Consider the following 15,034-nt stretch of genomic DNA (forward strand, 5'->3'; position numbering starts at 1 on the left):
ACACAATCTAGTACAGTTCTGAAAGCATACATAAGTGGCGACAATGCAAAATCATCTGAGGTTTTCCAGAGAATATGTCAGTCATTGCACTTTTCTGTGTGTTTAGATGCACTACACAGCAATAACCTGCAGGGGCAGCAACAGCACATCATTCATGAGCAGAGCCAGGAGCAAAAGCAGAGGTCCTTCAGCTGGCCAGAAACCACTAGCACCTCCAGACGGCTCAGCGTTAGCAGAGATCCAAATGTCCCTCATGGCCACTAAGAAACAGAAGCCATGATGTAAAAAAATAATAACAATAATAAAAAAAAAACAAAGCTCAGAGGACTGTCAGAACAATGATGCCCTCTTTCAGTAGCGTCCTCAGCCTCGCCTTAATCGATTAACACTTTTGTATCGCTGATTTTTTATTTTTTTTTAAGAATGAATGAAACAAATCTACTGAATAAAACTTACAGGCGCGTACAAGTACAGATTCTGAAAGACAAAAGTGCAACTGATAAGGTTTGCTGTTTATTATTTCTTCCTTCAGCATTCTGTCTGTAGGTTTTAAACTGTAATTAACAGGACGGAGCGTCCACAGGCTAGTCCTCGATGCATATAACATCACTGGGTTTGCCTGATTTTAAATCAGGGGTTACCACATCTCGCAGGACGTCACTCGACTTCTTCTCCAGGAGGCTGGTAGGGGCAGGAGGCCCATTTGAGGAAACTGAAGAAGAAAGAAAAGTAAAAAAAAGAAGAAATTATACTTCATAGTCACCCAATTTGTTTATTTCCTTAGTGATCAGAAAGAAAAGTGATTTTTAGTACAGTTTGTATGCAATACTCCTGTTTTTTTATATGCAAATAAATAAATATTGTTTTTTATTGGTAACACTTTATTTTAATGGTCTATTTGAGTATTAGTTTACTGTCTGCTTAATATCTGTTGATACTGCTCCTTCAACAGACATTTAGCTGACTATAAGAAACTTTGCAAGTACATGTCAACTTACAATAACCCTAATCCCAACCTAATAGTCTACTCATAATCTAATGAGAATTAGTTGGCATGAAGAAGCAATGTAAATTAAATTCAACAAACAGATCATCAAGTGTGACCTATTTTTTACCATCATGTACAGAAGACACACTAAAATGTCATTCAATGTTAATGTTTATGTACAGCAGGGCTGTCAAACACAGTTCCTGTAGGGCCGCAGCCTTGCGCAGTTTAGTTCCAACCCTGCTTCGATACACTAACCTGGATATTTAAAATAAGACTGATGGGCTGTTTCCCAACTCCAAGAACACAAAGAACAGACTAGCTTACTCGCAGAAAATGGTCTTGCCAGGTCACCTCGGAAGAACAAATTCAGGTACCGTGAGAACAGAGAACGTGTCCTGTGAGAAAGGAGAAGCTCCATTCTTTCTGATAGTCACATGACCTTCACGTGTTTATAATGGAAAGTTATTTAAACATTACAGCATTCATACAACATTTTATTGATTTTTTTTTCTTTTTAATGTATATAACATGCACAAAATACTTATAAAACACAAATAAAACTAATTTTAATAGGAATTTCAACACCCTTAATGCCTTTATTACAATTTTCATGGTGATGTTTACTTTCACCGTCTTATTTAGAAAAACTCCTGAGATAAAAAGTTTTATTTCTGAACTTTAATAATGAACAGGTGTAGAATGCTGCGCTTCCCACCTCCTTTATTCAGTCGCAATGACTTTTGGGAAAGTTCAAGTGAGTTTGGTGCTCAAGTCTGCATCGGTGCATCCTCAACACATATCAAGAATACATCTGGGAACTTTCAAACGTCCTCCGTTCTTGTGGTCTTGAGTTTTGGAATTAAACTTTGGCAGTTGATGATGACGCTACACGAGAATACGAGGACGCAAGATCGCTGAAGAACACATATTGAGAAACAGCCAAGCATTCAATTAGGTCGATCAGGTGTGTTTAATTAGGGTTAAAGCTAAACTGTGCAGAGCTGTGGCCCTCCAAGAACTGGATTTGACACCTTTGATATACAGTACAGTATCAAATAATTGTTTCAGATTCGTATTCAGAACCAACTGATGACATATTAAAAGACTCAAAGATGTACTTAAAATGTACATTCAACTGTCCTGCAACAACTAGGTTTGAAATATTTGTCCGCATTTTAAAATATGTATTTAATAAGTACAGGTCAGAATAAATATGTTGTTTCATTTCGGCATAAATATATTTCATGCTGAATGATGATGGATCATTCTTTCACCCACATTTTGACATTTAAATTTATCTAAAAAAATAAAGTAGAGACTTATTTTGCAAATAATAAAATATGTTTTCTATATATATATATATATATATATATATATATATATATATATATATATATATATACAATCATTTTTGCAAATATTTCAGGATGCAGACACCAAAATCAGTCATTTCATCTTTTAATAAGTATTTATCCATGTTAATTAGCTTTTTTATATCTAAATTTTTTTATAATCTAAATTTAGCATCTTGAATAGATTTTTATTCCAGTTGTATTTTACTGTATTCCATTTTAAAAATCAGCCGATGAAAAAAAATGCTCCATTTTAGTTTTCAATTATTATGTCATTTCCTTTCAGCTTTATTTATAGAGTGGACAACAATTTTATTAGTACAATAACAAATGTTTTGTTAGTTTTTGTTAAAAGTCCACAGATCATGGAAAGTATCTCAGATTTCTCAACTACAATGTAAATTCAGGATGCACAAACCAAGTGTGTTTGGATGATTTTCTTGTTAGTCAGATCATGTGGTCAATTATTTTCTAAGTGGTTGATTCTTGGACTATATTATAATATATTATAATGTAAAATTGAAGTCATAAAGTCTGGCTAAAGGACACTAGATATGTTTTAATACAGCATTTAAGTTGATTAGTACTGTTGATGAAACATACAGTAACTAACACACTGTTAAACATACTAATTACTAATTAATTCTATAATTTTGCCCATAAAGCTGCTTTGATGCAATTTGTTTTATATGAAGTACTTTAGAAATAAAGACTTGACTTATCTCTGACTTAAAGAAACAGTTCACCCGAATCATTTCATCATCAAATAATCACATCATCTTTTATTTTTTAAATTATTTATTCCCATATTTATCAAGGATTGCCACAGTGGAATGAACCATTAACTATTCCGGCATATGTTTTACACAGCAGATGCCCTTACAGCATTATCACAGCCATATCGCCCTGCAGCCCAAGACCGGTGAAGCTAAGCAGGGCTGAGCCTGGTTAGTACCTGGATGGGAGACCACATGGAAAAACTGGGTTGCTGTTGAAAGCAGTGTTAGTGAGGCCAGCAGGAGGCGCTCAACCTGTGGTCTGTGTCCTAATGCCCCAGTAAAAGTGAAGGGGACAGTATACTGTTAGTGGGCGCCGTCTTTCGGATGAAACGTTAAACCGAGGTTCTGCCTCTCTGTGGTCATTAAAAATCTCATGGCACTTCTTGTAAAGAGTACTGATGTCCTGGCCAAATTCCCTCTCAGCCCTTAACCATCATGGCCTCCCAATCATCCCCATCCACTGAATTGGCTCTATCACCGTCTCTCCACTCCACCAATAGCTTCATGATTGTGAAGCACTTTGGGTGTATGGCCAAACACAATAAATGCGCTATATAAATACACATTACATTACATACATAATTTAGTAACCCTTTAGATACCTTTTGAGACTTACTTCAGCATAGCAAAAAAAGTAAATTATTGCACAAAATCAGTCCAAAACAATTTGGGTCTTATTGACTTTCATTGTATGGACATTCTGCCTGCCAAAGAAAGTATCTTTGAAAAGATATGAGAGAGTAAATGATGATAGAATGTTCTTTTTTCTGTGAACTGCCCCTTTAACTCAACTGGTGAGTTTTTACTGCATGCTCTCCATGTCAAGACTAATGTAGGTCACTAACCACTGACGTACGGCCCCAGGGGCATCTGGCTATAGTTCACCATGGCGGTGCCTCCAGGTCCACGAAACCCTCCGGCGAAACTGCTATTATACATCTGAGAACAGCCGAAAGAGCCCTGAGGGAAAGGCTGAGGGAAGATGAAACAGAACATTCTTACATGAAGGTTGATCCACATGAGGCCCATCTATTATTCATCATGTATGGACCACACATATGGCAGGAGACGTGTCACCTGCTGAGGTGGCGGCTCATTGCCCCGGCTGGTGAGTCTGCTGAGGATGCCCCGCTCTGACATCTGGAGCCGCGCGGACACCGGTGGCACCCGCGAAAGCATGGAGGGCAAACGCGTCACATCCGCCTTCATATCGCTTAACAACTCCTCCAGCTGATTTAACACTGAAACAACATCAACATAATCACTTAAAGCAACGCTACACTTTTTTGATAACAGGCTCATTTTAGAAGTCCCCTAGATCTACAGTTTTTTTCAACTGCTTCCACACATTTTCAAAACAGGTGTCTTTTTTCAAAACTCTACATACAATTCTCAAAACTGCACATACAAAATGCAAAATGCCTCACATCTGCACTAAAATGTACTTACTTTTAGTCAACTAATCCTTTTTTACATTGGCAGACTATTTTCACACGTCTGTTTTCAAATAATTACAGCAATTATTACAATATTACATATTTGGTGCTTCATTAAGTCTATAAAATCTACAATTATAGTCTATATTGAATTTAGAAGACACACTTGAGTCTGGAAAAGCTGATTATTTTAGTTACTGTCATTTTGCTAGATACAGAAAGCTGAAAAAAGACAAATATAATTAAGGTGTATTGGAAACAGTGATTAGTTGATTAGTTGTGATTTTTTTTTTTATAAGTGAATACAACTTGCATAATTATAAAAATTAAGTCAGCTAAACAGTTCCAAGTTACAATGGGTTTACTTACATTAGTTTTGTAAAAAAAAAAAGTCAATTTGTTTATTTTAAGGCAATTAGTTTACTGGCTTTAAGTAACTAATCACTTTTTACAGTGTAGGCTTATATCTAGAATTTGATGCAATGTTCTACAGCCACAGTTATCTGCTGAGAGGAGGAACAGGTACATTGTAAACACCAATGACATGAAGAAACATAAAATAATCATTAGGCCAATCATTACTATTGCATACAGTAGTATACAACAAAACTATAAACATGCTGTATGGAAAGCATAGGTAAAACAAAAGTATATTCTCCAGAATACAGTAAATGCAGAGTGTCCTATACAAATACAATTTATTATTATATTATCATAAAGCAGCAGTGATTTGGTTAAATTAAATTCCATAGTTTTCTAGTCAACATTATCAAAAAGCATTCTTCAAAATATCTTCTTTTGCGTTCAACTCAAGAAAGAACTTATAAAGGTTTAAACCACATGAGAAGGAATAAATGAATTTTCATTTCTGGCTGAACTTTAAGCTGTAGTAGGTAAATAACAAGAGAGGTAAATGCAGGTCTAAATATGCAGAAACCAAACTATAAAGATGCTCTAAAGACACGTCAAGCTGCTGTTTAGTTTTATGTTGTGAAAAAAGAAGTCTTTGAATTACCTTCCTCCTGATTACAAATATCAAGAAAGAGTGGATGAACTTTATTTTAATTAAGATTTAGAGCACGTCAGTAAGAACTTGGTCCTTTGTTCACAATCATTTTTTTTTACCACTGGTTTGTTTAAAATTTAGACACAAGTAGACATTGGTTTTTAGAAAGACTGAAAACTGTTATTACAGCTAATTATTAAAGTTATTGCAGGTAATTATTGCTTTGTCTTTTTGTTTGTTTGTCAAAACAAGTGTTTGTAGCCTAAATCAAATCAGTCTATTTATGGAGGATGTAAACTGTCAGTGGGTACACATCTGTCCTTTTAAACTTTCAAAAAAAAAAAAACTATTTAAATATCCAAAACTGTTAGCCAATAGCATGAGGGGATGTTTACTTCTAAGTCTCCACAATACATCATATCAATTCAATTGGGGAGTTCAGTCAAAACAGGACAGAAGTTCACCTTAGAACATTTTTTACAAAATAAATCTGCTCATTTAGTACTGAATAAAACATATATTCTAGATAAAACATCTAAACCTAACACCAACCCTCATCTAAAGACCTTAACAAGTTCCAAACTTTTATTTATTGTATATTTTATTATATTTGAAATCACCTTTGTGCAGCACTGCATTGGCTGGCTTGTTACCAGCCAGAGACTCTTTGGAGAGGTGCTGATGAGACTCGGCCAGACACTCCACTTCTGCAAAACGTGTGTTGAGGGCCATGGCAGGATGACTGGGGTCCTGAGTCATGTTCAGATACGCCGCACGCCGGAGCTGCTCCTCGATGACCAAAGCTTGTTCCAGTAGCTAAATCATGAAGGTAAAACATGCGAATTTAAAAGGCTATGTTTTTAATTGGCTAAAACAAAACATAGGTACAGGAAAACTTGTACCTTAAAGCGTCTGGCAAGGAACTTGTTCTTCATTTCTAAGTAGTTCCCTTTATGCATTTCAGTCTTGAAAGGCTCATTGAGGATGGCATAACGTGGGTCATTCTGAATGTCCTGCCAGCGGGCATAACCATGTCTGAGAGCACCAGGTTAAGGATTTGCCTCATATATTGGAATGTTTTTAGATAAAATTGTAAGGAAGCACACAACAACTGAAATGGTTGAGATTTATTTTTTATTGGAAAATAACACACAAAACAACAATATTAGGCAACATTTGGTTTTTAAAATAAATTCTGTACTTTTTAGACTAGTTAGATATATACTTTGAGACCATGGTCTCATCTATTGCACTGTTCTTTTCATCAATAAATTCTAATATAAATGTATTATGGTCTCCACAAGAATATATTTATAACTATAAATACTTACTACCAGGGCCGTATATATCTAAGTTGATATTTAGTCGCACCATGTTGATGTTTCGTAACATTTAATTTTTACGAGGTGGGTTGTAAGCCCAACGCCCAACCCCTAACCTGGAGGACCAGGACATAGGGGCTCTAATCCGCAACCTTCTTGCTGTGAGGCAACAGCGCGACCGTGGCGCCCATAACTATAAATACTAAATAATAAATACTATTTTGTTATTTTATAATAATAAATATAACAATAAATATAATTCTCAAACTTTAAATGAGTAGAAACAGCATAATTGTGACACTGAAGACTGCAAATAATAATTACAAAAATGTATTTTAGTTAATTACATTTTATTTCATCATATATTTAAATAAAAAACTGATTATTATTATTATTATTATTATTATTATTATTATTATTATTATTATTATTATTATTATTATTAGTGATTTTTTAAAGTATTCACAACACCATCATGAGCCAATCTTTTCAACAGGTTACACACTAATTTTAATGTTATTGTTCATGATTGCTAGTAAAAATAAATTTCTTCTTTTCATTAATTTTTGCTTTGTTTTTTGTTTTTTCTCCTTGTCTAATTTAAAATTACACTTAGCAATGTTCACAACTACAATGCTCAGCATATATAAGTACACCCCTCACAAATCTACCTTTTAAATTCATATGAAGCCAATTCTGGAGCTTTTCTAACAAAATAACTTACGATAACGGTCCAAAATCTAGTACACCCAAATGTATGTTATAGAAAAATATTAACTACAATTTTTAAAAAGAGCAAAAATTTTATTTAGTTGAAATTTTGTAGGTTGTAATTATCTTTTTTCTTTTTTTTGAAATATTTAGCTTGAATTTAATTGTATTATCTTTTAATTTCTAAATATGTTTGGTGACTAAAATATTATTTTAATAAATATATCTGTTTAATAATTCAGTTTTGTTTAAATGCACCAAAACACACTGCCTATATTCACTGAGAAATGGATTAAAATATGGCGTGTACTCAATTATTCTGAGCACTGTATATAATAATACTGACAAAAAGAAACAGTAAAAGAAACAACAAAAACAGCAAAAGTGAAATTACAGTAAGATAACAAACATGATTAAAGCGATATTAAGACAGCTCAAAAGTGCTATGGAAAGAAGAATTAGGATACGTTACGATGCCAGCCAGCAGCCAGTAGTCATGGCGACGATGCCAGATGTCGTATATTTTGCCAGATGACACAGCTGCGCGTTCCTCATTCTGCCATAGCGTGTGCAACTCTGAACACACATAAACACTCATGCACATCCATGCATACTTCTTTATTTATGCTAAAAATCACTCCTAAAGATCCTAAATATGTGATACAATACCCGCCCATGTGTTGATTTGCCTGTTAAAAAAGACATTAATAAGACTGTAACTCACCTGTGAATCCTCCATCTGCGATGTTGAACATGAAGCGAGTTTTGATGCTGCTCTTGTCATCCCTGTGGCCCTCGTCCGTCTCATCTCTTACATCTTTCTCTCCATTCACTTGGTTTTCAGGAGGGTCTTCAGATTTTACATCATCAGGAATGGCTACAGAAATGTCATCGTTTGAAAGAAAGTAGATTTAATTTAATTTAAAATATATTATTATTATATTATATTATATTATATTATATTTTATTTTATTATATTATATTTTATTTTATTTTATTTTATTTTATTTTATTTTATTATATTATTATATTATATTATATTATATTATATTATATTATATTATATTATATTATATTATATTATATTATATTATATTATATTATTAATAAGTTTTGATCTGTTTTGAATTTTTAATAAAAGACAAAATACAAAAAAAAATCACATTGCATGATTTGAATCTGTACATAAATTTTGGTCATAGGGTTTTGTAAAATGTAATATTTTAATTGTAATAGTTTCATAAAATGTTTTATTGTAATATTTCATAAGATGGAATGTTTATTTCGACCTCTGCAGGTTAAGAGCTTTCTTTTATTGACCATTTTTGTACCCTTTATTTTTTGGAAAATGCATTTTTTAAGATGCCAATCTGTAGATAAAATGGATTTGAAAAATATTTTATTATGTTTACTGAGGTATCATAAACACCACAAACACTGACCTGGTTTTTGTTCCTTATCCTCTGTTTTTGGAGGGCTGAGTTTAGTTTCCCCTCTTTCTGGAGAAGTCTCTTTTCCTTTACCACAGTCTTTAAGAAAAGCAATCATTTAAAACTTTCATTATAGGGAATAATACTTTAAAGAAACATTATTAATTGGTGTTAATAAAGAAGAAGGGATAAGCTACTGAAAAAGTAAGTAAAGCCGCAGTCACACTGGACTTTTCACCCCATAGACTTCCATTCATACACATGCGAATGTGGCAAAGCAGAAACGCAAGCTTGTGAAACAAGTTTCGCAGTTTGCTGTGTTGGAAAGGTCAAGCTTGGTGAACTCTGACCGGCGAAATTGCATCACATGATTGCATAAGACCAATTGAAGATTAAAACATGAGTTCTCTGGACAGATATTAAAAATACTGAGAAATCGCTCGCTTTTTTAATGTCTAATATTGTTTAATCCCGCCCCTTTTTATAGCACCGTACTACAGAACTTTACATGCTTAAACTGTAGTGTGACTGCAGCGATGAGAATCATTACTGTCATGGTGAAAAACCCTCACCTGAAGGTGTCTGATTGGCTGGCTGCTCACATTGCTTAGTAGGTGGCGGTGCTTGATTGGCTGATGGCTCTGATTGCACAGGAGGGGTGTCACTCTTCTCGCTCTCCTCCAATCGTTTCTCTTCAGGACTGCCGTTTTTTGTCTCTTCTCCCTCATTGGTCTTTTCTGGCGCAGGAGAGGGTTCTGGAACAACTGGCTGTTACAAGAAGAGAGATCTTTTAGTAAAGACAAAAGAAAAGATGGAAGGACACAGAAGGTATTTTCTTGATGACAGTATGACCTCAGGGTCCAGCGGTTTGGTGTTCTCTGGTTCTGCAATCTCCTTATCTTCTTGAGACCCGGACACTGACTCTGTCTTATCTGTAAGTACAATTCTACTGTGTAGGTAACCATAAACAACCAGCATTTTATGATGACGTAAGAACATGTTCAGTCTGACCTGAAGGAACCGGGGTGCTGGGTTGAGTTGGAACAGGACTGGCAGGAACAGGGGTGTTTGGATCCGACGAGACACTTTCCGTTAGTTTTTTCAGCTCTAATCCAACAGGAATCCGATCTGGTGTACTAAACTTCCCATTCACATGTTCAAACTCCTGAACCTACATACGCAAAACAAACAAGAGGAATTTTAGCAGAAACCCTTTTTTATTTTATAATTTATTACTATTTTGTTATATTTAAAAACCATATAGATTTGTTTCAAGGAATGATTATTGTGGATACATATTTATTATTTAATGTTAAAAAACTGTATTGTATTACAGTACATTTAAACTAAATGTATAATCCTGTACTCTTAAACTAAATTTATAATCTCTTTTTAGTTTACTTTGTCTTATGTACAGCAATTTGATCAGTCTTGTGACTGTTTTTAAATATGCACTATAAATATATGAACTTGAACTAAAGGGTCATGAACCTCCCTGTCTCAGCAGGGGGTTTTCACACCTCTAGTTTGAAAAAAGTCAGGAAAATGGTTGAGTCTAGCTTTGTTTATGTAAGAATGTTGAAAGAGGCAAGGGTTTCCATGAAAAAGGGAGTTTCATTACCTGCAGCACAAATACAGACGCAAAGGAGATAGACAATGACTATGTTTACATGGACATCGTTAATCAAATTATTTGCCCTAATCTGAATAAGACAATAATATGATTAAGGTGTTTACATGAGTTGTTTTTTGAATGTTCCTTTCATGATCCCGTTTTACATAATATAGCACATAATTCAATTTATGTCATTGCGTCATCACGCTATCCACATTTCCTTAAATGTTTCTTGTAATTTTGAGTGTTTAATTTTTAATTTGTCAACTTAACTGCAGTTTGGCACTTTCACTTTCATTCAGGAACATTTCATACAAGCCCCTCATAGCAAATGAGATATTGGATGCAAGTATGAACTGCTGGGAGAGTGTAGTTTTAATGGAATTTGATACCGCAAACGTATGGGTAAAAAACCTCAGCATTTTACAATGCCAGTGTCTGTGGTCCTTCACTGACTCTGTAGGTGCACAGAATAACGTCAAACAGCAGTGTGTGTATAGAAACTCCTGTCACAAAATGCGGCGAAAATCATACCGGAAGATCGAGGTTGCTCAAAATAACGCAAAAACAATCAGTTTTCACTTTTTTTATGAAATTAATGTGTCCTAATTGTGTTTTTAGCAATGTAAGACATATATATGTCTGTCAACATCTCAAAACATGTATTTTGGTTTTGTGACCCTTTAAAAGATTAATTGTAAACAGAATTAGCATGTGTTTATCTTATAAAAGGTCTGTTTAATCTGGATGCTTATTTAATGTTCATAGCTATAAAAATAGAAAAAATAATTTTTGTTAAAAATGTATTCAGATAAACGATGCTATAGAATGCTACAGAAAGTTTTTAATAAATTATAAATAATTTTAAAAATATTAAGCCAGGGTTATTGTAGTTAACAAAAAAATAAATAAAATCAATGTTTTCTAAATATTGCTCATTTAGTTTACCTTTACCTGATGTGCTAAAATAACACCAACTAAATAAAAATAATTAAAAACAACATATACATTTATTTGGAGCACCGTGGCTCAGTGAATAGCACTGTTGCCTCACAGCAAGAAGGTCGCCGAGTCGAATCCCGGCTGGGCCAGTTGGCATTTCTGTGTGGGATTTGCATCTTCTTCCCGTGTTTGTGTGGGTTTCTTCCAGTAGCTCCGATTTCCCCCACAGTCCAAAGACATGCGCTATAGGTGAATTAAATAAACTAAATTGGCCGTAGTCTATGTGTGTGAATGAGTGTGTTTGGATGCTTCCCAGAACTGGATTGCAGCTAGAAGCTAGAAGTGTCCACTGAGTAAAACGTATGCTGGATAAGTTGGTGGTTTATTCCGTTGTGGCAACCCCTGATGAATAAAGGGACTAAGACGAAGTAAAATAATCAAATAAATATACATCTATTTACACACAAAAAAAACAACATTACCAAAACTTCGATAAAGAATGTATAATATAAAATCTATTTGATATTTAAATAACACTGTTGTAAATTAGATACTGTAATTACACTCATCAAGCTAAAAACTAGTGCAGATAAAAGAGCAGTAAGTAAATCATCACCTTCTTGCGGACCAGAGACATGACACCGATCCGGGTGAGAACATGCTGGCGGGACAGGCCTTCCCTTGGGACTCCATCTGCAAATGTCTCTGCTCCATCTGCTCCCGGCTCACACAGGTGCCTCATGAACAGAGACACGTAAGCCCTGAAACACACAACAACAATAAATGAAAATAATATCAACAGATTATCTGCTTGTTAAGATGTTAAAGTCCACATGAACCAGTAGCTACGATGGTGGTTTAGTTCCTAGAGAAACTGAATATTAAATAAGAAAACAGTGAGCGTGGCTTTTTTTCCACTGTCAGCTGAATGGATGTAGTAAAGAAGGTATTTCATTCAGAAAGATTTGGAAAGAGGTTTTAAAGAGTTATTACAACCTAACAGACACCTCATCTTCACTATTTCTGTTGTCAAAACTGACAGCTAGAGGGGCAGGGTTAAGAATGTTAGCCATGCCCAATTTCTAAGATATAAGTAAATTCGAGAATTTAACGGTTAAAGATTACAAGGGCAAACTATTTTTTGTTTCTTAATGACATCCACAGATGTATTGTTCACCACAAATCTACCAATGTGAGCTTACAAAATCATATGTTCAGTTTTGATTTCATTTGTACTTCATTTTAAAATTTAACCTCAGTAGCCGTTCATGATCTATCGTACTTTATTGTATGTTGTATTTAACTTGTAAAAACCCAATAAACAATGTTTAAAAAAACAACATTATTATCATAATTTACAGCACACCGTTAGCGTATATTATGCTATTTATTGGGCACATTTGTAACCTTGGTCTTATGTTGCATGGGTATACTTTTGACAATAGCCAAAAATGTATTGTATTTGTCATGATCACCAGTGATCTAGCCTATGCAGGTTGCTTGAGAACTCTCCTGCCTCAGCTGTTGGTCATTTGGAGGCACACACAAACACAAACCCACACAAAGCTACGGTTCATTCCCACTGATTACAAGACTAAATATATCAATTTGTGTTTACCTACCGTTGTCTGTTTTTTTTATTGCTCTCATGATGACCGTGTGTTTCCTAGTCTGTTTTGCCTTGTTTTAGTTTTGTTTTGTTACAGTCTTTCATTAAATGTATGTTAAATGCTGCATTTGGAGCTACAGTACACTTTGTTTTTCTTCTCTGCAATACACAACAGAGTGTAACCGTATGGCTAAAAACGATTAAACGATTTTGTTTATGCCAAATTCCTTGGAATATTATGTAAAGATTATATTCCATGAATATATTTTGTACATTTTCAACTGTAAATATATGGAAACATAATAACTGATAAGTAACATGCATTGTTAAAAACTTAATTTGGACAACTTTAAAGGTGATTTTCCCAATATTTTAGATTGTTTTTTTTTTAAATTCCAGATTGTATTTCTGCCAAAAATTGTCATATTCTAAGAAACTATACAATTAATGGAAAGCTTATTTGTACAGACAAAGTATAAAACTAAATTTTAAACATTTATGATTGGTTTTGTGGTTCAGGATCACATAAGGCATCTGATAGAGCATTTGGATCTAGAAACTGTGGCACGTAATGATGTGTCACATGAATTAACAAGCAGATTAGAGTGAGACCCCATTCATGTACATACCTGAACTCCTTCTCACTTTTCCCTCTAAGGTCACGGACGAGCCAGTGTGAGTTGAAGGCATCTTGCGGAGGCATTCCCCAGCGCATAATCGCATTCAAGAAGGCTTTCCGCTGCCGGGCATTAAATCCCAAAACCTGAAATCCCAAAGGAAAACAGCCAAAAGCTTCACCTAATGAAAGGAACACACAAGAACTCCCTCTTTTCATAACAATGTAAAAAGATTTACCTCTATATTTCCACTAACTCTAGCCAGCAGTGGCGGCAATGGTTTGTCCCGATCACTCTTCAGCTGTCTGCGGGAGTGTCTGCGTCCACCTGGAGGAAAAAGAGCACATTTAGATCTCCAAAAGTCTAAAAAAATACTTTAATTACTGCAGTCAAGCAGTTATTATTTGAAAAGGTCTTTTAGATGCCATACATAGCAATACTATTGAGCTTATTGAGACATCTTTAGTCTTTTAATAAACCAAATTTTTTGCACTCAGATTTGAAAAGAATGTTTGGTTTATGGGAAATCTAAGTCAAATCTGCTTAACTAGTTCATCCAAAAGCAACAATGGTTAGTCATCTAATATTTACTTTGCCTCAAGCTCCTTTTATTTTCTCCTTGTAGGTTTTGCACAATGTAGAACTGAATTAAGTCACACGTTTGCTTCACCTAAACAACCTTTAAGTAATCAACACAGCAGATCATTGTGTAAGTGTCAGACTACACACATCATAACTTGCCAAGTACAATGCGATCCTGGATTAACATCTATGTTGATCCTGAAACATTACTTTTGTTGGAAAATGTAATCTATGCCTATTCCCTACCCCTCAACCCAACCATAACTGTAAATTATTCCCAAATAAGAGGGGAATAATAGTTGGATAACAATCATGTAGAAGTGCATAAACCTAACCGTGAGCCTAAACTTAACATAAACAGTAAACGTATCCCTTAATTCTGATTGGCTGATTGGAATGTTGTTTCAGGATCAACATAGATGTCATAGATGTCCTACTTTGTGAAATCAGGTTGGCGGTAAGGCTACATATCTACAAAACAGAAGTAATGAGGTACGTAAGCGAACAATACTTTATTCACTATAACAAATATTGTTTTTTGAGTATGAATGGGTCATTTTGAGCAGGATATAAACTCTAGCTGTCATAAAACAGCAAGTTACTACAACTGACAATAAAGTCTGATCAAACATTACAAAGCAG

The 15,034-nt window shown here is 34.5% G+C and overlaps 1 protein-coding gene across 3 annotated transcripts in view; it reads right to left on the reverse strand.

Annotated features, from left to right (window-relative positions):
- Positions 1-398: 398 nt before the first annotated feature.
- The window catches only part of chd5 (chromodomain helicase DNA binding protein 5), a 71,893-nt gene continuing 57,257 nt past the window's right edge, over positions 399-15,034 (reverse strand). For all 3 annotated transcript variants that reach the window (XM_087273835.1, XM_087273834.1, XM_087273833.1), the window contains exons 27-40: positions 14,049-14,137; positions 13,823-13,956; positions 12,201-12,345; positions 10,039-10,198; positions 9,880-9,959; positions 9,600-9,795; positions 9,040-9,126; positions 8,322-8,474; positions 8,065-8,173; positions 6,467-6,599; positions 6,185-6,380; positions 4,200-4,363; positions 3,968-4,094; positions 399-712 (exon numbers count right to left, since the gene is read on the reverse strand). In XM_087273835.1, coding sequence (XP_087129961.1) covers positions 585-712; positions 3,968-4,094; positions 4,200-4,363; positions 6,185-6,380; positions 6,467-6,599; positions 8,065-8,173; positions 8,322-8,474; positions 9,040-9,126; positions 9,600-9,795; positions 9,880-9,959; positions 10,039-10,198; positions 12,201-12,345; positions 13,823-13,956; positions 14,049-14,137 — 1,901 coding nt within the window. In that variant the 3' untranslated portion in view covers positions 399-584. The remainder of the gene's footprint in view (positions 713-3,967; positions 4,095-4,199; positions 4,364-6,184; positions 6,381-6,466; positions 6,600-8,064; positions 8,174-8,321; positions 8,475-9,039; positions 9,127-9,599; positions 9,796-9,879; positions 9,960-10,038; positions 10,199-12,200; positions 12,346-13,822; positions 13,957-14,048; positions 14,138-15,034) is intronic.

Source organism: Danio rerio, chromosome 11 (assembly GCF_052040795.2).
Source record: "Danio rerio strain M-AB ecotype USA chromosome 11, GRCz13ab, whole genome shotgun sequence".
NCBI lineage: Eukaryota > Metazoa > Chordata > Actinopteri > Cypriniformes > Danionidae > Danio > Danio rerio.